We start from the raw sequence: 25,947 nt of genomic DNA on the forward strand, positions 1-25,947 counted from the left end.
GGGAACTAAATTCATAATTTGCTTAAGTTCTTGCTTGTCCTTTACAAAGCAACACAAGTGCATATATGATGCACCAGAGGCTTCATAGTAACTTCTATTCCAGCTTGGCTTCCGCTATACAAACACTGGGATCCCACAGTTTTTCCATACTGCACTCTGCATTGCTCTGCATTATTACAGGCAAGGCAGAATTCTGCAGGAGACGTGCTAAATGGGATGACACGGTTGTACGTCACAGAAACTTCAGCATGGTAGAACTAGAAATGGTAAAAAAAAAAGATAATTTTCCCCTTGAAAATTTTAAAGTATGTCAGGTAACAGTAATTCTACAGAAGTCTCCAAGCCCTCACTTCATCTTCAGAGCTGCAAAGCAGCTGCAGTCCTCATAACCTCCAATCAGAGAAGTGTGTGGTCAGGCCCTAACCTCTAATCCCCACCATCCAAACCCACACAAACACAATTCAGTGTCCTGGCCACTCACACAACAAAAGAGGGGCTCAAACTCCATGTCAGAGGAAGACAAAAATGTTTGCACTGCATTCATAAACCAAATCCGGAAAAAAGAAAATGTTCCAAAACATCACTAGGGCACAGGTCTGTTTCTTATGAAAACTCTAGTTTAATCTAATGGCTGAGACCTGGCAAAACATCTTTCTTTTGTGGCTTTTGTTTTTCTTTCCTTTTTACACAGAGGAAAAAAGCTTAACAAAAATGCAATTCATCAGAGCTAGCAGGAAAAATAATCACAAACCAGAGTTAGTGGGATTGGGGCAGTCCCTTTCGCAGTGTCTGACTTTCAGTCCTTCCTTTGACCTGGCAGTAAATAATATTTCAGAGGGGACCAGTGCCCACAAGCACAAGATCTAAGGTCTGGACTGCTGCACAGAGCCCTCAGAAAGCTCTTGCTTCTTGCCATCCTTCCTTTCTGGGGCTGTTACAGTCCTACTCCATCTCCAGTTGAACTCAGTAGCAAGCTTTCCATTCCTTGCTTGGAGCAGAACTAGTTATCACCAAGCCTTTTCATCAATTGAGAGCAAGCAAAACTAAAACAAATAGGGATCAGCTACAGCTTCTCCCCCCACCCTTAGAGATTTTTATTTATTTTTTCTAGAGGTGGAGACAAGCAAAAGGGACAACTGCAAAACCTGGGCATGCTTGAAAGATAATATATGCTTCAGTAGACTGCTTGCATTTTCAAAGACTTGGGAGAAGATTATGGTGGAAAGTTAAATCAGTCCTTGCAGTCTGGTCTCCCCTGATCTTATTCCTCCTCTCCCTGGACAAGATCCTGCTCAGGAAGGTGTATTCAGGCCTTCTGCCCACCACAGATTAGCCAGAACTAATTAGCTACTTCATGGGCAAAAAGCCCACATTTGATCTCACACTCTCAGTGCTGCAAAAGTTGCAGCAGAAAACAGTTCCATGCATCAGCCCAAGTTTCACAGATGTGTAAAATACTATTTACGCAATTCCTTCATTTTAATTACATTTTGTTTTTAATATATTTATATAGAATGATCTTATATATATATAAAAATTTTAAAAGTGTTCACCACGACAGGCATTTCAGAATCAATAAAGAAAGAAAAAAGATTTTTATTGCACCATTTGGACTCTGGATGAGGGAAAATGTGCAGGCTTTATGGATGCTCTCTAATACAGATCTAAGTTCCTCTGAAGCTCTAAAGGTGAAAAAATAAGTACTTCGGTCTTTCTGCAGTGATACCATGAGAAGGACATCCCAGAGGACTGAGATTTATAAGGTAAAACACAGTCCTCCTTTCTGTTTACTCTCCTGCAAATAAGGCAGCTCCCACATGAGCTAACATTAACCATGTCCCTCCTTTCTGTCAGGGGATTCTCATCTTTGCCAGCTCAGCCATTTCACTCTGAGCTACATTTAACAGAAGCTGCACAAACCCCCGACTACATGGGAAGAATAAGTGCAATTTACTCACTTGTCTTCCATTGGTAAAAGTCCACAAGCAACATATGCTGGTGATATGTCATGTCTGATACTGGGGCCATCTGCAAACTTGGGAATAGCCTTTACACTGTTCACAGTCTCAGGAGAATTGAAATGAACTGCTGGGTCCCTAAAATGATCTTTGTGGAGCTGCAGAGGATGAGCCAATCTATTTAGTCTTTTCAATACCAAGAACAACCAATGTAGCTCTCTGGTACACAAAACTTCAAATTCTGGGCCAGACTCTTCTCCCATAAATCTAATCTATCCCTCTTCATAATGCTTCACAGATAAACAATTAAAAAACAAACAGAACTCCAAACAAACAAACAAATAAACACAAATCCCAAAACAAGAAGAAAACCCCATAAATCCTTTTTTAGAGAGATCAGGACTGACCCTAAAACTGACATCAGGGATAGCTTAATGAAGTTGGATCCTGCCACACAGTCAGCACCATTCAGTGGGAGATGGCATCTATCTTCTGGTTCTGGCCAACTATCAAACTCTGGTCCTGCAAGCTGACTGCAACTACCAGTATCAACATAGATCCATCATCAAGCATTACAGACTCCGCAGAAGGCTGAGTCTGAAGTTGAGAATCATCACTGTCCAACAGTGCACCTTGCAACTAAGCATGTACTTTCAGCTCTGCAGGACCTGAGGCTTTATCTGAGTGCTCTTGGAACATCAGCTGAAGGTTGGAGATGAAATTGTAGATAAGAAACAGGATCAAGCTACAAAATAGACATATCATTACAGCATCTCTGCTTATTAAAATCCAGGGCCCAGATCTGAGTTCAAATTCTGAAACATCCTTAAAAAGTATGGTCTGGATACAGATTTTAGTTGAGGTTGATCTTTAATATTAAGTAAAGATTTCTAATAATTTTCTCTTGCAGGAGTTTCACCACTTATGCCAAAAGCGCTATTACTTACCGGAATGCTGTTAAGAGCTGAGACAGTGTATTATATACAAATTGCCAGACCTCATTTCTTGTTCATACATCAACTTATATGAGAATAAGGAGGGGGGGGGAAAGTGGTTTCAGCATGCCAAAGTTTCATCACATTTTCTTTTTTCTTCTGGTACATTATTTTGTGAGCTTCTTTAGCTCTCTTCCAGGTGCCTTGGCTGTCAAAACTTCTAGGAACTCAGAGAATAAATCCTTGACCAACGTAAACTATTTTGTTGATGCAAAAAAAACCCTGGGCATCATTTCCACAACTTTGCCTTCCTCTAAACTCTTACAATACCTCATATCTCACTTTCCCAAATCATTTGCCATTAACCCAGCCATGGTGATTAAAAGCTTTCTCATGAGGCAATAAAAAAGGCATTTGGGTGCCATGTTAATGCAGCCTAGAGCTGTGCTAACTATAGGGAGCATGGAGGACTGGCAACTCCCTAGATTTTATAGGAGGCTGCACAGGCATCTTATGGTCTGGGAGTAGAATTATACAATTGTCATGAAGCTGCATATTCTGGGCCTGCTGTCCACAGCTTGCCCAGCTAAAGCATAGGCTGACATCTGTGAGAGAAAATGGACCCAAACAAAAACTCCAGGCTCTCATCTGGTTTACTATTCTCCCTTAACAAAACTGACAGCATGGATTTAGTTCTCTGCTCTGTTGCCTCTTATATGGCATTATGCACACATGAGGAGTACAGTGGGGAGGATCAAAGACTGCAACTGGTGATAGGGAAAAGCCCTCTTTTTTTTTCACACTCCCTTTGCATATGGCAGGAGAAAATTCTGCTGAAGATATATTACTTGCATTTGTGGACCCAAAACTTCTAAAAACTACTCTGGCACCTCTTCCCGTTAGCAATCAAAGAGTGGAGAGAAAGCATCATACAGACTCAGGGCCCTCCAGCCACAATAACACTAATAAAGTGACAGTCAGACTAGGAGCTCATGGGTTGAGTTTACTAACCATTTGAAACTGCTAGTACTTCAGAAAAAAAAGCCTTAAACATACATCCTTTCGGAAATTCTGGCTGACCCTCATTTTGGTGGCTATAGCACTTCATAACAGATGCTTAAACTATAGCCCATGATACCCAACAGAGGGCCTACAGACTCAGACATCTCCAGGAATGATGGCCCCTGTAAGTGCCATTACAGGGACAATCTCAGTGCTGGCAGCAACACCTGTGTACCTGTCTCCTCCGTAGTCACTAGTGACACTTAAATTGCAGAGACAGCCTAGGCTGTGCCTGACTTTGCAATCACCCACGGTGACAAAGCAGTCAATAGATGAACCTGTGGAGAATGTAGAGTTAGAAGCTTTATAAAGGAAGGTTTAATTCTATTCCCACAGCAGCTGTTGCATATCTGAGCCTGTATTTTCCTGTAACATTAATGTTCCCTTCAGGAGAGACTTTAATTCACTTCAAATCTCCCTCTCAGGACTTGTTCATGGTCTGTTCTGCAGTCCCGCAAATCATCCTCTTTACCACATTTTTAATCAATCTGAAAGCGTTGAGGTCCAGGGAGGTGACAACCAGCCATACTCTCAAAGGAACAGTGTAAAATCACAAGGAGTGGAAGTTTAAAGGAATAAGAAGCACCTGGGGACATGCCACACAGTGGCAATGAAAGACCAAGGGTCAAAGATATGTCAGTCAGGGTATAAGAGGGCAATAGCCCAAGGACATGCAGATCAGGAGATCCTCTTTCTTTTCTCTCCTGTTGGCAGTGTGGAGCTCAGCCAGAGATAGCTGCAGAGGTGTCACCTGGCTTTAAGCAATGATGAAAATAGTTGATACTGGACTTTGTTATGACCATATCTTGGCTTTCATTGATACTAGCCTGAGAAGTCCCTACACTAGGCAGCCAGCTGCACACTCATTCCTCAGCCACATGGATCTTGTCTACCCGAGGAAGGTGTCGTTGAGCACACAAAACTCATGAGCAAGACTTGGAAGATTAAAAGAACAACTAGGCGTTTCCTGTACAGCTGCTTTCATTCCAGCCCTTGCACATGCTGAAAAGAGCACATCTTTGGTGCAAGGATAGAGCTGGGGGCAGTGTTCAGGTTGTATGTTTGTCATTGGAACATCCTTGAGTGTCTCACACCCTGTGTGACTGTGACCTGCTCATGCCAGCTTTACCTTCCCCTTCAGCTATCCCCAGTCTCTTGCACTGTTTATTTACACTGTCTAAATCAAACAGTCCTTCACTAGTGTCTGGGAAACAATGGGAAGAGTTCCTAAACATCTGGATCTACCTCCTCAGCAGATGTTGTGCCCCTGCACCCAGGGCTGCAGTGTTTTGTAACAGGGTTTCCTTCAAGCCCTGTTTTCTAATTATACAGAGATTTATTTTTCCTTTTCTTCTATAGGGAGGATGAGACTTTCACAGGGCTTGTTAGACAATAAGCACAAGAAAATGCAAGTTCCTTGGGACTGGCTTACAAAGAAAAAAAAAGCAGGCAGTGAGGGACTAAGCAGAGGTGAGATAGGGAAAGAAAAGCAAGACAAAGAGACTATGACCTTCCATAGCAAAAAGCTTTGCAGGAAACCATAGAGGATTCAAGTCCATCTTGCACAAAATAACAACAGCAAAATGGCAACAGAATTGGTCTTGGACACTCCCATCCCAACCATCACAATAAAGGAATAGGAGAAGCAGCTGCTATTCAATCTGCCTCCCACTTCGTCCATCCAGAATCACGGAGCGCCTCTGGGGCTGGTAAAAGCAGCTGGTAGAGGTCTCCAGTCTCTGGCCATTCTTGGGGATGGTCATTTTGTTCCGCAGTGTCACCCCCTCAGGTGTCGTCCGCGAAGTCTCAGACAGATCACCACAAATGGGGCTCAAAGAGGTGGTCTGAGTGGGGCTCCTTATGGGTGATAATAATACCCTGGAGTCTGCTGAAGTGGTGGGGTGGTCCATAATGGGGAAAGGGGGACTGAAGAGAATCAGACTTTGGGGCCTCCCGGGCCTAGATCTATAGGAAGGCTTGGAGAACCCTGATGGCCTCTCTATCTTTGAAGACTGTGGGTTATCTCCAGCTGTCTCCCCTCCAGAGGTGCGCTTTCGGCGCAGAACGGGGGCATCCAGAGATGGGTTATGACTGGACTGAGATGGCTCCAGTGGAGGGCCAAGGCTGCCATGCCAGGGACAGGTTGAGTCCTTCTGAGCTGGGTCACTGTTTTCTTTCTCTGCTTTGGCTTTCTTCTCTGTCAGCGGGCTCTTGGGGGCCTCCAAGTGACTCCATGCCACCCGTGGCGTTTGCCTGATGGTCTGCTTGGCTTCTGCCTCCTTCTTTTCAGCAGGTGGAGCAGCATTCTGAGCCTGCAGGGGCTGGGGGATCTGGGTGTACTGAATCTTGGGTGGTATCACAGGCACAGCTCTAGCCTGGCACATCTTAATCATGAAGGAGGTCCTGACTGCCGACACACTGACGGGGGCAGAGTTACGACGGCCAGTGCTGGCATGGGCCACTGCCAGGTAATCCAAGTCTAGATCCACAGGGGGATTGAAACTAGACCCCCAAGGAACACCTTTACTGGCAGCAGGGCAGTGTGTTGGCAGGGATGGGACAGAATCACTGCTTTTTACTTCCTTCTGCCCGTATAGGAGATTCCCAGGGGCAGATGGCATGGACAGGTTCTCGAATGTGAAGAAATCTGGGGCTGGGAGGAGCGAATCCAAGTTGAGGGATGAAGGCCTAGTCTTTACTTTGCGAGGTGTTTCTTCACCTTTATTACTCAGCTGTGACTCAGGGGCAGAGCACAATGCTTTGGTGACAGTCTCTCCTCCCAGGGCAGTGTCCTGAGAGATGGATAACTCCTCCTTTGTGTTCTTTGTCTGTGAAGAACTGTCTGGGCTCTTTTGGTAGTGCAAAAACAGCTGAGGCTTTGAGGTCCAAGGGTTTTCTTTGCTCACATCCACTTTCTTTTCCTCTGGCTCTGAAAAAGGTATTCTGTAGGGTCCTGCTTCCTCAGCTGGTACTTCCTCCCTGCTGAGGGCATACTTCAGCTTCTCAGGTTTTGGAGATTCTTCTGGAGGACTTGAGCCATTCTCATCTTGCATAACTTTGCCCAAACTAGAAGGAGAGATGGGTTTTGTTTTGGACAGCTCACAAGTCACTGATAGAATGTCACTGTGTGGTTGCTGCTGATCAGTGGCATCTATGAAAGAGAATGGGATACTCCATAAACTCATCACTGTGTCTTTACTGTCCAGGGAGAGGCTGCGACTGAATCGTGGTCTAAGAGAAAGGCCTGTCTCTGCTCTCTGGCTCTGTGGATGAAACTCCTGTATCATCCTCTCCTGAATGTCCTTAGAGGTGGGGGAATGGAGAGGGCTTGTAACCCACTGATGATCCTCCCATGGCTCCACAAGTTCTAAGCTCTGCACATTATCTGTCCAGGCATCCTCATCATCCTGGTCACCAGCATCCTGGGTTCTGCTAACAGCGTGGCCCTCCTTCACCTCTGGGATTCCAGCTCCACTCAGTGCCTTGGAGGAGAATGTGTCCCTTTCATCAGTAGTCATTATCTCTTGCTTCTCCCTCTGGGTCTGGACTCTGGTAAGACCATCCTTTTCTCTCTGCTGCTGGCACGTGCTATCTTTTTCTCTCCCTGACTCTGGACATGCTCCTTTGGAACAAGAAAATCCATCATTTGGGGCAATCTTATTAAATTCCGATTGACTATGAATCTTCTGGTCCAGGCTAGGAGCAAGACATTCACTCCTGCTGTCCACCATTGGGTGGTGGTTCTTTGGAGTGGCTGTGCCAGTTGCAAGAGTACTCAGTTCAGGTAGGGCTGAGCCACAGCTCTGCTGTGCAACTGCATCAGACTGGCAGTCATGAGGGCTGTCTTGTCGCTCCATGCTGCTGGCACCAAATAAGGGCACCTGAGTTATTTGTGATGCTCTGCTTGAAGATGTCTGCTCAGCTAGTGTTGGACTCTGCCCTGGACCAGAGGAAAGATGGTCTGTTTGTACTGAAGAAGAAGATTCAGAAGTTTGGCTTGTCTTGGGGGCAGCTGCTGGCAAGAGCAAGAGCTCCTCTTCAGGTTCAATAATTTTCAGTTCCTGCTGTATCTCTGGCCATAGAGGTTCTAGAAGGGCATTTGCCGCATCCTCCTCAGTCTGAAAAACAAAAGAAATGCCATGACCTGGGAGCTCACAACCCTACCAGTAAATACTCCTCAATTTTCCCCAAACAGCCCTCTCAGAACAGACAGGGTCCCAGATGAGCACATTCATGGGTACAGAAATACAGACACACATACTGCTACCAGTTCAAGGAAGGAAATACATCTATAAACAAGTGGGGTTATGGAGGAGAAGATCCGAGGTGCAGCCAAAAGGAGGTCTGGACAGATGTACTGAAACAGTGAGCTGAATGAGTAGCTGGAATATTTCAGCCCATTTCTCAGCTCTTCCCATTCAGGCTCGCTTGGCCTTGCCAGAGAATACGCATTCCCAAAATGCACACAAACGCGAATGAATAATCTATTCAAGGAGCTATGCCAACAGATCTTTAAATAGCTGTCCAGAGATGAGTATCACTGTAAGAAACTTGGTGAAAAGGCTCTGCTAGAGATACAGAGGAGGCAAAAATAGTAAGAATTTAAAAAAATTTGTGTGCAGCAAATAGAAGAATAAAGGACTGTTCAGGCTGTCCAGGACAAATGGGACAGCAAAAATAGAAGGGAAATTCAGAGACCGTGGGTCAAAATGCTCAGACATCCGGGCAGTCTCACATCTGGAGAGTCTCAGAGCAGACAGATTGTAAGGGCTGAAATTGTATAGTTACAGGAAAAGAAGACCAAAAGGGGACAGTAGGTAGTTATGTAAAGGTAAATCACCACATGGTGCTGTAGATAGAAGTGAAATCAATTCATGGTCTGTTCTTGATCCTGCTTTGCCTAGGCTGTGGACTGAGTTTTCCCAACTACAGACACACAATGAAACTTTAAACAACGTCTCAGTCACTACCATGACATGGTCCCCCACCTTCATTCTCATGTCTTCTTGCTTACCACATCTCTTAGGCATGATCCTTCTTCTGTCTTAGCTGTCTCTATCTCCTGTTGATGACAGCTTCCTTCTGAAGAGACATCCTTCATATTGAGCTGTCCTTGCTCTGCTCTGTCTTCTGGGAGTGGCCCCTTATGAAACTCCAACACTGGTGTTTCTTCCAAGGTGGCTCTCTGCTCTAAGGACTCCTGGGGGCTCTTGGTGCTGCTTGTGCAGCTGCTTTGCCCATATGTCTTCTGATTTTCTGCAGCTGGCTGTGGGGTTTCTAAGGACACAGGTTTCCTGGCTGCCACCAGTTCCTCGGGGTGAGAGCCTGGATCAGAAATGCAAATGAAAGATGTAACTGTGACTGAAAACTTGAGTCCCGAAAAAAAGTGGTGCTGCTAAAAGCCAATACCAACTAAAAAAGATGAAGAGCTCCCTCTAGGCACAACAGGATGTTTCTGGGAGGCCATGGGCACTTCCCCGGTCTCTTTGCTGCAATAAACACACCAACCTGACCCACCCTGCTACAGCTTGGTCTCTTTTCCGCCACAAGAGCAGGCTGGAGAAACCTCCATGACACCAAGCTGTGGGGCACCTCCAGTAGCATAACTGAGGATCCACCCCCCCCCTTAACACAATGTACCTCTGGACGCTGCCACCGGCAGAGTGGGCTCCAGCTGTTTCTCCTTCCGCTCCGTTGCCAGGTCTGTCCTTGTGTGGGTCCCTGCTTCCAGAGCAGAGGGGCTTGTGCTCTCCACCATTAGGGAAGAGAGCTCCTCTAGGCTGGAAAGGGAAAGCTTCTCTTTGGTGGGCAGGCGGCAGGGCGTGCTGTTGGTGCTGATGACTGCGGATACCCGCAGGGGGACAGAGACCGCAAAGGGCTCTGAGATGTTCAGGGCTTTCCTCTGGTGACGAGGAGAGGCCTCCAAGGGAAAGAGGCTGCTTGGGAAGCCTGACTTGGTGGCTGTTTCAGAGGTGTAGAACATGAGCGCTCCTTTGGCAGAAGTCTGCTCATTTTCAGCATCCTCTGCTACCCGGAAAACCTTCAGCTGCTCAGGGGGTGACTTCACCTGTAGTGTCCGGGGAGGACCTTTCTCCCCACTCAGCTCTGAGCTTCCTTTGGCCCCCATGGCAGATCCTTCCCGCTCCCACTCATTCTCCTTGCTGAGGTCATATGTGCTGCCTGTTCCTCCTGTCCGTATCTTCGTTGGAATGAAAAACCCTCCAGTAGTCACTGACCGTTTGAACCTGCCTTTTTCATCCTCCCCTAGAGATGGGAACACAGGAGGAAGTCAACAGGAAACAAAGCACTAGCAAACAAACTTACTCTGTAAGGAGCCCTCATCAATCCCCCCAGGAAAGAGTCCTGCCCTGGTTAACACATTTCCCCAGATAGATAGAGACAGTAGGTACTGAAGATCTTCCAGACTCTAGCCCTGGGGCCTCCTTCAAACTGGGCAGGCAGGGCTGGATAGAATGCCCTCCAGTGGAAGTCACCCAAGACTTTTATTAGATACCCTTCTTAACCAGATGCAACCAAATCTAGGGCTATACACATGCCAGGCTTTGTTGGCTTATTGCAAGCACTTTTCACTTATGAATTGGAATTTCATGCCCAGAATAACCACAAAAGAAATCAAAGCAATGCAACTGCTAAGAAAGATGCAGCTAGACACAGTGGTAACTCTCAGGGGCGTGCACTGAGATAAATGACACAGAAAAGGGTCAAAAATGCATGCACACAAAGTTGGGGGCACACATCACCGTACAAAAATACACAACATGGTGAGATAGACAAAGATACAGACTGCTGCATCCATTGACGACAGTGAGACAATGGAACAGGCTGTTCAGTGAAGTTGTGGATGCCCTTTCCCTGGAAGTGTTCAAGGCCAGGTTGGATGGAGCATTGAGAAATCTGATCTAGTGATAGGTGTCCCTGCCCATAGTAGGGGGATTGAAACTAGATCTTTAAGGTCCCTTTGAACCCAAACCATTGTATGATTCTATGATCCATGATGCTGAGAATGCAGAGCTGCAATCCTTCACTATTACACTATTGATATCTCACCTTCCACTGGGAGAGAACACAACGAGTCCATGCTCTTCGCAGGCCGAATAGTTGCTTTTTCTGTGCAAAAAGAGTTTTAGAAGCAGGTATCAGATCCTGTGGCTTTGCAGGCTTCAGCCCATAAAGATCAAAGACTACACACATATAGACAGGCGTGCCAGGCAGACATCAAATTTTCCATTTTCAAGCATTCCCCCCATGTATCTGTACCACGTGGCTTATTACCCACAACACTTGTCCGCACAGCTGGGGATCTGCTAGTGCTAACAACAGCTTTGCACCTGCTGGACATGTGGAGAGCTATACTTAACCCAGCCAGTCAACACCATCTCCACTGTGAAGCAGTTAAGCATCCCAAAAGCTGTTATGTTCCACTGCCCTCCCTGATCGAGTCAGGCTATTGGATGTGGGGCACTTTTTAACTAAACTGACATAAATGCCTTTCACCTCTCATTCCCGATAGCAAATGTTGGGTTATTTTTATGTTGCTCTCCCTGGCTCTTTTGCTGATGTGAGCATGCCCTGCCTCAGGCAAGCACTCGGGGAAATTTATGAGGGCAGTAAGAAACCTATTTTCCTGGTCATTCTAGCTGGACTTGCTTGTCCAGAAACAAGCTGCCATTTGTTACTCGACACTCTACAGGTCTGTTCCTGACAGGTTTTGGAAGCTTGTAGCTGTTACTGCTCTGAAAAAGGGAGATGAGGAAATGTAGCTGGCAAGGAAGACAAGTTAGTCTCTGACAGCCCAAAAAGGGTCTGTGGAGATCTGGAAAATGTCTGGGAGCAAAGTTTGCTGTTTACAGAGTTGCACAAAGTAGGTAAAGCAGAAAGTGAGCAGGCTTGTTGGACTTCATTTGTTTATATAATTAAGGCTTCTGGCTCGAACTTTTGCATGAGCATAGGAGAAACTGCAGCTACTTTTTGCATTTATATGGAGTCCTGGCTACTTTTTGCATTTACACGGAGTCCTGGCTACGTTTTACATTTATATGGCATGATGTCTTGAGTACTGGCTCAGCTTTCCAGGAGGAACAGAATTCAAGCTGTGGAGCTCGAGTTTTGTGTGACTTACAGACTTGTGTGCATGGACACAAGCTGTGTTACATGTGCTTAGTTTCAACAGCAAGTTCATGTGTTTCCTCACATTAGGCTGTAAGCAGAGAGCACACAAAAATATAACATGGCAGTGCAAAAGTACTGCTTCTGAAAGGCACTACTTCAGTACTTAGAACTCAGTGCACGGTTTTGCATTTGTGTGTCCTGCTCACGGAAATGTACAGCCCTCTGTTGCTCAGTACTGTTCCTGGAACAAGGCTCAGCCTTCACGATCACTGGGCTCCAGTCATTCCTGGGCATCCTTGGGTTAGCACTATTTTGAGACAGAGTATTCCTTATCAAAGTGAGAAGGTGATCCCATGTTTAAAATAGGATAGAGAGCTATTTTGAGGTCTACCATAGGCACCCTATGTAAAGCCATCTGTACATGCAAAAGTTGCGGAAGGCAGGGGTTCAAAAGAAGCTGGATCCAGCATTTGGCGTCACACTAATTTCTCATACAAACAGAGACTGTCATATATGTGGTGGCAGGTAATGTTGCCAACATTAACTATTTTATTTTAAGTCTTGCAATATTTGGTAGTGGTCCTCCAGACACCAGCTCCTGGAGTCATGAGATTATATAAATAAAAATTCCATCTTCATCTTCTTTTAAAAACTAAATTCCTTGACTTGGAGATACCAAAAAGTCTAGGACATATAAACCTAAAACATTTATGAACTCAGAAAAAAAGGGTATGCTTTCTTTTAAAAACTGTGATTACTTTTAAGTCAAGTTCCTGATTTTTAGAACTTGAGTCATAATTTCTGAACACTGGGAATTGGCACTGTCATTTGATTTTCTAGGAAGCAGTGTTTAAGAGATTGCAGCTCAAAAGAGGCTAGAACTTGGGATTACAGCCAGAAGAAAAGACAACTTCTCTCTTAGAAATTCTACAAAAGCAATGGCTTCCCTCAAAGTCCTGAAAGCCAGGAGCCACAGGAACTCTTGGTGCCTTGTTTTTCACAAACACATTGAACACAGTTGGTTCTTACTGCCCTTTAGTGGAAGGACAACCCAGAAGGACAGGCTAAAAGAACAGCCATTCACCCAGTGCCATGTAAGGAACATTAGGAGGCAGAGGCTGGCTGTGCTGGAATGGACTAATCCAAACCTACATAGAATTTCCCAGTTCCCAAACTTGACAGCTGGACAAGAGGAGCCTGTTTAGGTACCAAAATGAAATATTTACTGTAGCTGTCTGGCATATCCTCCTGAAAGGCCGCTTCTTGCCATCACATGAAAACGAGACGTGCGTGAAACCACACAACAAGCATGACCCCATTAGACTATCCCAAGTCTAATGGCATAAGTGGCATGTGGATACAGGTTGCCCCATGCTATCAACATCACAGGAAAAAGTTTCCGAGAGAAACACTTAACTGAAAGGTGTGTTCTTACCAGAGAGCTTCTGTGCCCTTACAAAGACACTCCCATTTCGACTCAGTTTAGACTTTGATTCTGATCCAGAGCGGCCCAAGTTAAATATCGACTTCCATTTCTTGGACTTTGTGGATAATTTTCTCCTGGAAGGAAAAAAGGCTCAGGAGGTTACTGAACCCTAGAGACTTTTACCTTTTTAATATCCCACAAAGACCTCTGAGCTGTCTCCCCTCAACACTGTCCCTCTTTTCTTCCCACATCTCATTTAATTCTAAAGCATGCAAGGCATAGCTGCTATACAACCAACTCTTGGTTATATAGCTAGCAATTACTCTGCAAATGATTTATCTGTATTACTGATTTAACCATTTCATGGATGGAAAGTCACCTAAACCTTTAGATAGTTGGGTCTGGCATCATGCTACAGCAACTGTGATTGACTGAGCAATCACCCATGCTTTTGTCCAGAAAGAAGAGGTTTCCAAGGCTTGGACTATCATGCAATACACCAAAGAAAAATTGCCTTTTTAACAGGTTTTAATGATACAATGCATGATAAATTTCAGAGAATGGATGGAACCGGTATAAGTGCTCAGTGCAAAAACTATCCTGTAAAGACCACATTTTATGATGAAAATAAAAGGATCCCTTAATAAAACTAGCTATTAATGCTTCTCAAGCCAACATTAATTTAATCATAGGTGTTATATATTCTTATGCAAGTATAATGTACTAACCAAATAACAGGAGGCTTAAGGGAATTAAATAATTTTCTCATTATTGTCAGAGGAAGTGGAACATTGTTTCCCTGGGTCTCTTTGGAAATCACAGTTTTATGCAGAAAGAAACTGCCAGTCCTGTAGCCATTTTTTTTCCTATGCATATTTCTGCATGAAGCTCTGTTTTAGTTCCTTCACATATCCATTCTGATTCCTCCTTCAATCTCCCCTCTTCCAGAGGAAGAACTTTCTTATCTCCATGTCTTGCTCTCCATAATGGGCTTTCTACCCCCATAGTTCTACTTTTCTTTCAGATCAGTACTCAGAAGAGTACAAATCAGTCCTACAAACAGGATTGATATCTTGGGGATAGGACTGTTCTCTTCAGTGAGAAAGGAAAAGGCACTCTAGAGGGACAATACATCCTTTTGTCTTAAGCTGGTTATCTTCTTGCCAGTATTCTGTTAGACGGCTCCTTTTTGCTTTAATATATTGAGTGACAATAAATATCTTTTCTCTGGTGCTTTATGGGTCAGTAGATTAATGAGCCTTCTGCTGCAGAGGCTGTAATCTATCAGAACCTGGCAGTAGAGTGGCCATATATTAACAGTTAGATAGACCAATAGATAAATACTTAGGCTGGGCCACTGTGCCAACAACTGCAGCAATCTCAGCTGAAATAGGACTCTTCTCCTGGCACAGACATAGCTGGCATAGGTACTACTATCTAAGTATCTCTCCGTGCTGGGAGTGAAAATTAGCCTTACTACTTGGCCATAATTGCAGAGGAACCTGGCAAATGATGAAGCTGAGCAGGTCAGTGGCACCAGGCGTGCCGTGGATCAGCCACCAGCAGGTGGAACTTGTAGGCGAGCTGTGCCCCAACCTGCTCCACGTTCATCCTGTGTTTAGTCAAATTCTGAGCTGGCATAACGATGCAAAGGCAGCTAATTCCTCCCACAGGACGCCTATGAAGTTCTACCCTGATGGAGGGATGAGGAGTAGTGGAGCTATGAACCCAGTAACTGCAATACTTCTCAGTAGCAGCTGTGCCTCTTTTGAGAAAGGCACAGAATTTTCTCCTGATGGTGGTTGTAGATTCATGTGTGCAGGTGTGGGGGTACCGTGCTAACAAAAGGATTATTCCCAATCACACTAGGGAGCCTGCACTTGTTTATTTGCACTTCAACTCCTCTTGACACTCACTTGCTGTCGGGGAGGTCAACAACTGTGTGGAAGAAGGACCCAGTTACAGGCACAATTTCAGGCAAGCTGTTCTCTCTCCTCTCCTTCCGAGCAGGGTGGGATGCAGACAGACTCCGTGCCTGTGCTTCTTCCAGGCTCACCAGTTTCATTGGCAGGGAGGCTGAGGGGAGGGTCAGACTTTTCACAACTGATGCACTCTCTGAAAAGCAAGAAAATACATTCCAGCCTGGGGTGAGGAGAGACGAGAGAAAGAATTTCATGTCTTTATTTGACTAGAACATCTCCTGTGGAGGGGGGAAAGGAGTGGCACGTGCAGGGAGAAAGGCTTTTTTTCAGATAAGTCTTTCAACTCCCCAGCAACGCTATCCGAGTGTATTCCCATCAGGGACCATGCTTGCCAGCCAAAGGCACTTCTGTGTGAAAGAGGTGTCTCTGAAAACCACCAGGATTCACACAGTCCCTTTTCTCCTCCCTCCTCCACCCACTCTCACCCTAACCCGATATTGGAGTGGTTCAGTCCCTGATCCAAATCTGGTGCCTAGTTCTTTCTCTCACTTCCACATCTTTCTCCTTGTCTTGCTCCAGGAAGGGGAATTGTTCTAAAAGCCAGCAATACTTTAACTTTCTAATCCATTTCAGGGCCACAGAAACAGTGGGGCTGACAGTCCGGGAAACTGAAAGCGCCTGTTTACAGGGGCAGTGGAAGAGCCAACCTCCCATATGCCACCCCAGCAACAGTCCTGTCCTGAACAGACTGCCCCGAGGTGTGTGAAGGAAGCGCAGGCTCTGGAGTCCACCTGGCACTTAGCCCTGCTGCTGAAGCAGGGTGCAAGTTCCTGCCTCTGCAGAGGGGCTGGCTGAAGGGGCACTTTCCCACTAAGAATCAACCGAGTTCATCAGCATGTTCCTCTCTTGACTCCATATGGCTATTAAAATACCAGCACTTCTCAAAGCTGGGCCAGTTTTGGGTCTGTGACCTGCAGTACAACCAGAAATCTTAGAATTTACTAGCCAGTGTTTCACTACAATGCTTAAAGCAGTACAGGAGCAGTTGCTCACTCTGTGCCTTCTGCCAGGGCATAATAAAGGCATAGGAATGACAACTTCACCACAGTGCAGGGGTGTTACAAGTTGAAAAGGGCACCACACCAGAATCGTGGGATATAGGGACAGACTAGCACATGTTAAGGTAAAGATGGGCAGGACAAGCTGACACAGGGCTGGAAAGCAGAAAGGTGGATACTCCCCGAGTTCTGAAGGTATTACAAGTCTTTACAGTGTGTAAAACAGAAAGGTGCATATTTCTGAAATTATTTGAGGTCAATGTGGATCTAAACCTTCTCACTTCACAGCCTTTGCCAACAAAACCATCTCTAAACAACAAAACCAGCATCTCAGAAAACTGTTGATGTCCCAGGAAAAAAAAACCTCTTACATAAAACATCATCAGGAACAAGACATAAGTTTTTGGAACAAAAAAATTAACTTTTGTCCTGGGAGTGTGACCTCTGACTTGGGTGGATATGGTGGCTGGAGGGCAGGTATTGTTGGTATGAGGAATTGTAACTGGGGGAGCCTGAGAGAAGAATTGAGACTGTGGCTGATGGACTTGGAGAGAGAGCTTAGACCAGGATTGAGAATCTGTCAGGTAGTCTTCCTTTTATGGAAAGCATTAAGCCAGATGAGATCAGGCAAAAGATGACATAGGACAACCTGAGAAAACACTGAAGGAGGCTAATATTCAGAAAAAAAATGTTGAAGACAACAAGAATAATAAGGTATTGGGCTCAGGGTGTCTTTGGGGGACTCTGTCATGCTGGTAAGGGTTAATGTGCTTGAAATATTAGTTGAAAGGAGAGCTGGAGTACATGACAAGTGACAGCGTGAAGTGGCTCAGGGAGGTTGTTACCGATGTTCTCCGCAGAGCTGGCTTTTCTGTTGTTGTTGAAGATCTGATCGACGTGATTCAGGATGAACTCAATCACCAGTTGCTGCACTCGCACCTCCAGGAAAGCTGCATCCCCATTGCAGCCAACTGCCTCAATCTCCTTTGACCTGCATGAGGAAAGAAGTGTATCAGTTCTGAGAATTGCCACACACAGCCCCTGGGAAGGAAAGACCAAATTTCTTCCTGCAAGCTTTGGAACAGGAATGATTTCCCCACTCTTGCTGCACTTCTTGTTCTCCTTTCCTCCCAGGCCCTCATCCTCTCTTTGCCTTTTCACTTTTTTAAAAATTATTTTCCTTGTTTTCTTTGCAACCTCTGTTATTTTCTTTCCTGACTGTGTTATTTTCCCTACTTGGCTTTTACAGTCTTCAACACAGATAAGATTGTGACTCTCAAACTCCATCCTTGTCTCTCCTTTCTCCTCTTTTAGCTATTTCAAAATTGGGCCTGAAAGACAACACAGGAGCTTTCAAATGCTGCTTCTAGATCCCTACTCAATGCTTCAATATCTCTTAGTGAAATCCCTTAGAACCCTGCTCAGGTCTTCCCCACGTCAATTTTTTCAACGCTTTGCCGTGTGCCCCAGTAGTCTCTTCTCTGCCCCCCTGTACTCCCACATTCTCACTCTTGCTCTCAGCAAAGAAACATTCCTTATCTTGACATGCCGAAGTGTTGCTGAAGAAATTATCTCTGGGCAATGGATCCTTTGTAAAGTTAGTGACTGGTGTGTTAGATAATAGCTTGGGGCATTGCCAAGAGGATAACCCTGTAAGGAGACTGCAGTTGCATTGCCTGGTCCTTCCTTTTCCTCCCTGGGACTTGTACTTATGAAAGACTGCAAAGAGAAACAGATTATGGTTTTTTTTGACAAGGATAGATGCTAGAATGAAATTGTTTCGGTAGTAAAGGCCCACTTTATTATATTCAATAGAGTCAACATTTGATTCTTTTTCAGAACCTGCTCTGCTAGTTTTGTGATTTAGAAGGGTGAGATAACTCTTTAGAGAATGCTTTTCAGGCCTGTACCTCTCTAGCCAATGTCCTTTGCCAGCCCAGGGTTTCCAGTACCTGCTCTGCCATCACACCTTTCCTGCCCAGCTGCTGTCCTGGACTCTCCCTGCATAGTTCATTCCTCTAAATACAGGCGTACTGGATGGACAGCGAAGACAATTTCAGCAGCATATAAAACATTTCTTTTTTTTCCCCAGACTCTATTTTTTCTTGTTCTTCTTAGCTCTACAACATATCAGCCAGACCTCTGCCTGAATCTTATCCAGGCTTCTTCCCAGCAGAGTGCCAGGCATTGAAACATGATAAACTAGGTGGTGATCTCAGATCTGACACTGGCCGCCATTTTAAGCCCACCAAGCTCATCTCACTTTTGGGCAAGCAGATCTGGGCACAGGTCTGCAGTATTATTGCCCTGTTGCTCTCCCTTCCAAGCCTTGCTGTCTCTCACCACTCCACTGCAGAAGCACTCGCACCATGAAAAATGTCATTAACGTTCCCCAGTGATGAGTAACTCCTCATTTTTAAATCTATGCTCAACTTGCAAATAGCAACTTCTTTTTAATAAGAAACACACAAAACCACAAGTTTCCTTGGATGCTGGCAGTAAAACCTTAGATTATTCAACCTGGAAGAGCTGTTTGCTCTGCTCTGCTCTTCCCTTTAGTTGTTCAGCTTTTCCCTGTCTTTGCATTTTCCTCAGGTGATTGGGTCTTCAGGCTCAGGTGCTGGCATTCACCTTGGAGCTCAGTATGGTGCTCTGGACAAGAGGACTTTCTACTGTACCTGAGGAGATTTGGAGCCCACACCAAGGCCAGGTTTCTGGTGTGCATGTTGGTCATGTTGCTGAAGGAGGCCAGGTGAGTCAGATGCTTGATCAGGTATTCCAGCGTTCTGCAGTGGTTTCACATAAAGAAAGAAAAATGTGTCAGCTTATCAGTGCCTGCCCACTGGGACAGCAAGGCTCAAACCCAGCTCTGTCCCCTTCTCAAGGAAGTCAGTGCCTGCAATGGCACAACAGACCCCACAGGGTAGAGGATACACAGCATCAGCATTTCCATGGGATGGCAATGAACACCTACAACTGTGCTCTGGGGTTGCCAAGGATGGGGCATGAACCTAAGTGTCCTTAGCAAGATGGGAGCAAAGAAGATGGGAGCTGGATGGAAGAGGAAGCGGGATTATGCAAAGACTGAGCTGTTGCTCAAGCACCTCCAGAAGATCATCTTCTCCTTACCACACCTAGGACACTGGCCAAGGGTGCCCTAGCAGTCAGAGCTGGGGAAGGAGGATGACAGACTGCAGCAGGGAGATCTTGTTCTGTCTCTAACAACACTTTGTTCAATGACATTTAAATGCCAGATAAGTTGTTGTCAGATTTGGAAATGGTGAGTCAGCTTTGGGGAATTGATTTCTGGAAATGAATACCAGTGCTGTTTCAGGCAATATTCCCTGATGGTGAGGATCAGCACAGTGATCCTCAGCACCTCAGGGGACACGTTCTTACCTGTAATGTGATGGTGGGAGCTCCTGGATGACATTTTGAATTCTTGCCAACTGCTCGTCCTCGGGGAAGCGTGATACTGCTTCCTGCAGAGATACAAGGAAACAATACAACCTGGCAGTGGACTTAGGGGAAAAGGAAAAGGGATTAAAAAGGGTCACACGAGACAGCCTATCTCGGAGGGAATGCTCTCTTGTTACCTTACAGAGCTACTGGTAGAAGAGGTTGCTTTGTGCCCCCAACACAGCAGAGATTTCCTGCACTGTTACTTCACGTCTCAGTACATCATCCACAGACATTCAGACAAGGTGGTCAGTGTTTAGGGGAGAGGGGCATTTAAGGACTTAGACTTTCAATTATGAACTATGGGGAATTGGAGTTTGTTTGTTTGTTTGTTTGGAGTTTTTTTAATGATTCTTTTCCCTTTTTTTAACTTGGGCAGTGATGGGTGAAATAAAAAAAGAGGAAACAAGACAAGTGAAAATAATGGAAAAAGTAAAAAACAGTGATACATTCCCCCACTCCACAAACTGTGTTAAAAATCAATCAGGTTTTTGAAGTCCTGTGTTATGAGAACACCTTTAATATACATGTTTCATATTTTCCAAATAAGCAATATTTTGACTGTCACATGAAGATAGCTACAGGGATTGTTTGTGTGAGTTTTATGATGGGAGTTTTATGATGGGAGAAGCCTTAGCAAAATCACTGTCTAGGTAGATTAATAAATTCTTATACTCAGGGTTAGACAGAATCAAGGCTATACGTCTTGGTCTTGAGCAAATCTCTACAGACCAAGAGCTTAGAGAGCCACGATAGACTTTTGTCTGCATTCTTAGGAGTTCACTGCGCTGGTATTCATCTGCTCAGCCATTCCCTTTCAGTATGTGTGCTGGGGGAGGACAAACCACCAGAAAGTTCAAACAATGCATGACTGTCTGGGAAACTCCTGCCTATCCTACTGCCACTGGAGTTTGGAGCAAGTTCAAGGAAAGATGCTGCGACCCACATTGCCAGCAGAATCTGTGCCTACAGACAGACGTCAGCAATGGAAAGGAAGGAAACAACCCTTCCCCAACCATTCGTTGCTTAAACATTGGGAACCTGAATTTGCCAGCCACAACCAAAGAAGCATCTTCTTGTAACATCCACACTGATGATGCTACCCTCTCTGTTTTTGTCACTGTCCTTTTCCCAGCAGATCACTTCTCACGTACAAGGACCAGCAAAATAAACATCGCCAGTTTCAAGGACAGAGATGTGATAGCAAAGAAAAACAAGCTCACTCACTAGGTTGGTGTATATGAGATGCAGAGGTACTTGTTTTGCCAAATAACTCCTTCTAATGTTTTTTACACATAACTACAGGTCTTTTTCCTTTTCTTTTTTTTTTTTTAAAGCCTATTACCATCAGCCTAGAAATCCTATATAGAAGAGCTCTTATGATCTTGGTATAAGGTTTCCAGTTCAATAGCCTTGTCCAAAGATGGAGACGGAGAGAAATAAAACATTTAACTGGCCCACCTAAAGCATTAGATTTCAAGTAGATTGTTCATGATATTTTCTCCCCCAGAGCTGATTTTCATTCCCATATTTAACTTCCTAGTCTCAAAGACCCAATGATTTGACAGCAAGTGAACACCAACTTCTCTGAGGTCATGACCTGTTCAAACCTCTGAGGAACATTTTTGACTCATATAAATTGTGCCTTTGAAATCTGAGTCCCCCTCCAAAACTGTGGATCACAGTAGCAGAATACAGAATTCAAGGAAGAACCAAAAATTCCATTTATTACACACTAGTTGATTGTGGTATGAATTTATGTAATTCAGGATTTTTTATACTCCACTAGTGACTCTGGGAGTGCATGATTCATAAGCCCTGGTTAACAAGTGGAATAGAGTCCAGAGAGAAAGTAGGCTTGGCCTCCTAGAGCTGATTTGCTCTGAGGGAGTACTTGATCCCTCTATGTCCAGGCTAGAACAAGCCAAGAAGAGTCAGTTTATCTATCCTGAGAAACAACCATCCATCACTAGAATACAAGATGGCAATCATTTAGCAAATGTTGATAGCCAGTGAGGTCATGACTGGGAAGTCACACCTGTGAACGTGACATAGTGATGACCAAATAGCCACTCCCTCCCTAGTCATTAAGAATTTGACTTTCCTTAGACAAAAATCTCTGAATCACTCTGATGACTCAAAGTGCAGCCTACCCCAACTCAGAGACAGCTCTGACTGAGTCAGGCTGGGCTTAACAAGTGTTCTTTATTCCTACCAGCACTCACTTGCTGAGGTACAGCTGCCCCTGTTCCCTATTCAGACACCCCACGCATACACACACTCCTAGTGGTTGGTCCTTGGGGAATTGGTCTTTTTTCTTTCTTTCCTCCTGGTATATGACTGTGCTTCCTGTCAGCTGGATTGCCAATTATAAATCCGTACTGAGTAGATTACATGAATAATGGATTTTGTGGCTGAGCGGACAAATTGAAAGGCCAGAGACGAAAAAAAAACAACCCTTTAGGTCAGCCCAAAGTGATAACATTTTGAGAGTTGGCATAAGATTTTTGAAAACAATTGTTCAAGGCTGACAAAAGCATCACACTCAACCACACATTAAAGAAATTATATTATAAATTTTGGGCTGTTTAACCCTTTTCTGAAAGATATTTTATATAAGTTAGATGTGTTGATATAATGTTGAAACATTTCCTTTAGAAAGTATTTGTAGAAGAAACACTTTGTTACAGAAATGTTTTTCCTTTTGTTTTTGAATAAAGCTATTTACCAAATGTATCTACTGAAAATCTGCAAGTCATCATTCCAAAACTGCACCTTTCAGCAAACATTCTTTCCTAAAAAAGTTTCCATCTAAATCGTCATGTTTCCTTTACAGCATTTTTCTTTCGTAAATCAGTAGTGATGGCCAGAAAGACACCAGCCAAATAGCTTCAACAAGAATGAAACTCATCAGTTACAGTGCATGGTTGAATAATGTCCTGTATTTTCAAGATCCTATTCATCCTGACTATCTCCAGAGATCCTACCCTATATCCTCAGAATGCTTATCTCCTGAGGATACAGGTCAATTTTTCAAATCTGCTCAGAATTTTTCCTGAAAATTTGGGTATACATCACCTTGAAACATAGACCAGTTTTACTTAAAATTTGGCATCAAAACAGCAAGACACCTAAGACTATTGCATATCTGTCAGGCAGCACAGCGAGCCACTTTCCACCCCTTGTTCCCCAGTACAGTTGTGTCCTAACAGCTACCTGACTTTTTATAGCAGGTTGCTGCTTGGCTGGTTCCATCTGGCTTTGCCCCACAACAAGCTCCCCCATCCACAGATATGCCTGCCTCTTCCTATAGCAGGCAACAGGCAATTCTCTTTGGAGAGTGTCTTCTTGCGTGGAGCCAGTGGATCTCCCTCAGTGCCTCCTGTGCCATAGCAGCATCGCTTGAAAGTGTTTAATTCAGGATAGAGGCAACGCAGACAGAAACACCTGATTTTGCAGAATGTCTTCTCTGTAACGTTTTTGGCAATGACTGTCCCCTCCTCCTCCCAGCAAATGGGAAGGAGTAGGACAACAGAAATTCTTAACAAAGGATGGATGTTTCTGACACTCAGAATACAATAATTCCCATCCCTCCACCCCAGTTATCCATAGAAGTTGGTGAATTCTTTTAGCTGCAAATGCATACCTTTGACACATAAGATTTCAACCCCAGTGATGGGATTTAAAATTGTTGATGTCATAAAAAACTGAAAGTGAATTTAGAGTGGTAAGAAGCAGATAACTTTAACAACAAGCATAGCTTGCTATGCCAGTTTTTAATAAAATATTATCTGCCATCAAAATTAGCCAACTCTTAAAAAATTCAGGCATTGTGGTGTTATTTTTCTGCTCCCCTGCTATCTGCTCCTGGGCTCCAACTCCATCCATGTATAATCTATGGCAGTTTTACAGAATCAAGTAACTACTCCCTGAATTGTAATCTCTTTAAACAAAGTTAAAGATTTCTGCTTGGCCAGTTGCCACTTTCCTCTGCCATTTGTATTTATGATGTGATCCTGACTGACCTGATATGCCATAGCTGGCATAACCTGCATCATCATTTGCACTCCTACAAACTATAAAAAATGCTACAGATGCAGAAAAGCTGATGCTTTTACACATGGGCTGAGAAATCAGTTTGTGCAAATGTCAGTGACAGTTGGAGGGACAGGAATGAGGAAACCACACCCTTGTGATTATGATCACAAGCCCCAGGTGACACAGAAGACTCTCAGTGATGGACAGTAATGAGGAAAAGAAAGAGCATTTGTAATTCTGAGAGGAGGTGCACAGTGGGGAGAGAGGCAGCAGGGAAGCAATGCAGTTAAAAAATGAGAAGATGAAGGGGAGGAAACAGCAGACAAACTGAGAGAAATAAACATTAAATGGTGAAAAGAAACAAGGACAGGGAAAGAGAGCCAACACAAGATGAGAAGGGAAGAACACTGAGAAGTGTTTATATGGATAGATGCACCAGAAGCCAGGACATTGGAGTGAATCCCAAGCAGCTGTCATGGAGGAATCTGCAGCACATCCACATGGCTGCAGAGGAACAAGAACAGCCAAGGGTCTCACCGTGAATTTCTTGTAGAGCTCATAAGTGAGGAGAGGGTTGGGCAGTTCCCTGAAATACAGCTTGCAGAGTGACCCCACGCAGTGGATGTCCTGAAGGTACACTTCCCTTGTTAGATCCGGGCATTGGTCAGAAACAAACTCCTGTCTGAAACAATATGGAAACATAACAATATGGGTGAATAAGAGCCACAGCAGGGCAGTACTCCACCCTCAGTACTCCTTTACAGCTACAGAAAAAACAAACTGGAAAGCAGAAATGTCTCTGCAGGCTGGCCCAGATTGTCTGCCATGTTCTGGCCTTGAGGTTTCCACTAGTCTCCATTATCCCTAACACAGTCCCATGAGGGGACTCCAAACTGATATAAAGAGATTGCTTTCTCTTAAAGTGAGAGAGAACAACTCAGTATTTGTGCTGAGCCCCTCCATGCCTTTCCCATTAATAGATGCAGAGAGAGAGAGTTTTTTACTTTGTCATGGGCTTGTCCTTGAAATGTTGTATTTCCCTGTTACCAATTTCAGAGACAATTTATCTTCTGCATCAGTATAGAGCTCTGTTGGCCACAGTCTATGTCTGAGGGATTAACACCGAAAAGGTACTGAGCAGTGTCACTGAATTCCTCTGACACTCAAATACGCCGCCCTTACCTCAACTTTTGTATGTTGGATGTCACTCCTGAGAGGCGGTAGATCCCATCCACAATGCCATGAGTCTCAATGAACTCCGCACAGCTCTTCAGCACATAGGGGACTAGGAGAAGAAAGCAAGGCAAGATGCCCAATGAATACACACTGACAACTTCCACAAGTCACCACAGAGGAGACGGTTACACGAAAAAACAGCAGAGGCTCTCTGCAGATGCAGGCAAGGGTACAGCAATGGGAGAAATACAGACCAAAAGTAGACCCTGAAAAGTGACCATGAGGGTATGCTATGGTTGTGCCATGCCATGCTCATTTGCAATGACTAACCCTGAAGTCACAGAAACATTGTAGAAAGTAAGGTAGGGTTTCTCTCTCTTCCTTTTTCTTTTCCTTAAAAAAAAAAATAAAAGAAGCTATTTCATTCTAATTGAAAGCATGCGGTAAAGCATGAGGTCCTGGGAACCTCCCCCCTCCCCAGTCTAGGCCTGTAGCCTTGCTGAATTGTGCCAAAAGGTCTGATTGGCTTGGATAAAAATCAGAGAAGCATTCACACTTCCATATAAGCCTACATACCCACAGTTTAGTGCTCATAAACTCCCACAGAGGGGTTATAAAGTTCAAATATTGACTAGATCTGCACACTGACTAAACCTGACATCTGCTTCAAAAGAACTCCAGCAACATAACTAGACAAAGACTTAACCAGTCTTAAAGCTGAGAGGAGCCTGAGGCACAACATTTACATCCAGACCTGGATCCAAAGTATATGTTTATTTTTTC

At 44.5% G+C, this 25,947-nt stretch overlaps 2 protein-coding genes across 2 annotated transcripts in view; one reads left to right on the forward strand and one right to left on the reverse strand.

Annotated features, from left to right (window-relative positions):
* Window positions 1-19,187, forward strand: part of UPK1B (uroplakin 1B) — a 35,774-nt gene extending 16,587 nt beyond the window's left edge. Inside the window, exon 8 of the mRNA XM_027653546.1 lies at window positions 19,087-19,187. Within this exon, the coding sequence (XP_027509347.1) occupies window positions 19,087-19,173 (87 nt within the window). The 3' untranslated portion in view covers window positions 19,174-19,187. The remainder of the gene's footprint in view (window positions 1-19,086) is intronic.
* The window catches only part of ARHGAP31 (Rho GTPase activating protein 31), a 60,408-nt gene continuing 36,037 nt past the window's right edge, over window positions 1,577-25,947 (reverse strand). The window contains exons 2-12 of the mRNA XM_027653544.1: window positions 25,171-25,273; window positions 24,526-24,670; window positions 19,891-19,973; window positions 19,170-19,277; window positions 17,337-17,482; window positions 15,428-15,626; window positions 13,521-13,645; window positions 11,024-11,083; window positions 9,596-10,219; window positions 8,970-9,280; window positions 1,577-8,073 (exon numbers count right to left, since the gene is read on the reverse strand). Coding sequence (XP_027509345.1) covers window positions 5,608-8,073; window positions 8,970-9,280; window positions 9,596-10,219; window positions 11,024-11,083; window positions 13,521-13,645; window positions 15,428-15,626; window positions 17,337-17,482; window positions 19,170-19,277; window positions 19,891-19,973; window positions 24,526-24,670; window positions 25,171-25,273 — 4,370 coding nt within the window. The 3' untranslated portion in view covers window positions 1,577-5,607. The remainder of the gene's footprint in view (window positions 8,074-8,969; window positions 9,281-9,595; window positions 10,220-11,023; window positions 11,084-13,520; window positions 13,646-15,427; window positions 15,627-17,336; window positions 17,483-19,169; window positions 19,278-19,890; window positions 19,974-24,525; window positions 24,671-25,170; window positions 25,274-25,947) is intronic.

The sequence above is a fragment of the Corapipo altera genome, unplaced genomic scaffold (genome assembly GCF_003945725.1).
Source record: "Corapipo altera isolate COAL_440 unplaced genomic scaffold, ASM394572v1 61, whole genome shotgun sequence".
Lineage (NCBI taxonomy): Eukaryota > Metazoa > Chordata > Aves > Passeriformes > Pipridae > Corapipo > Corapipo altera.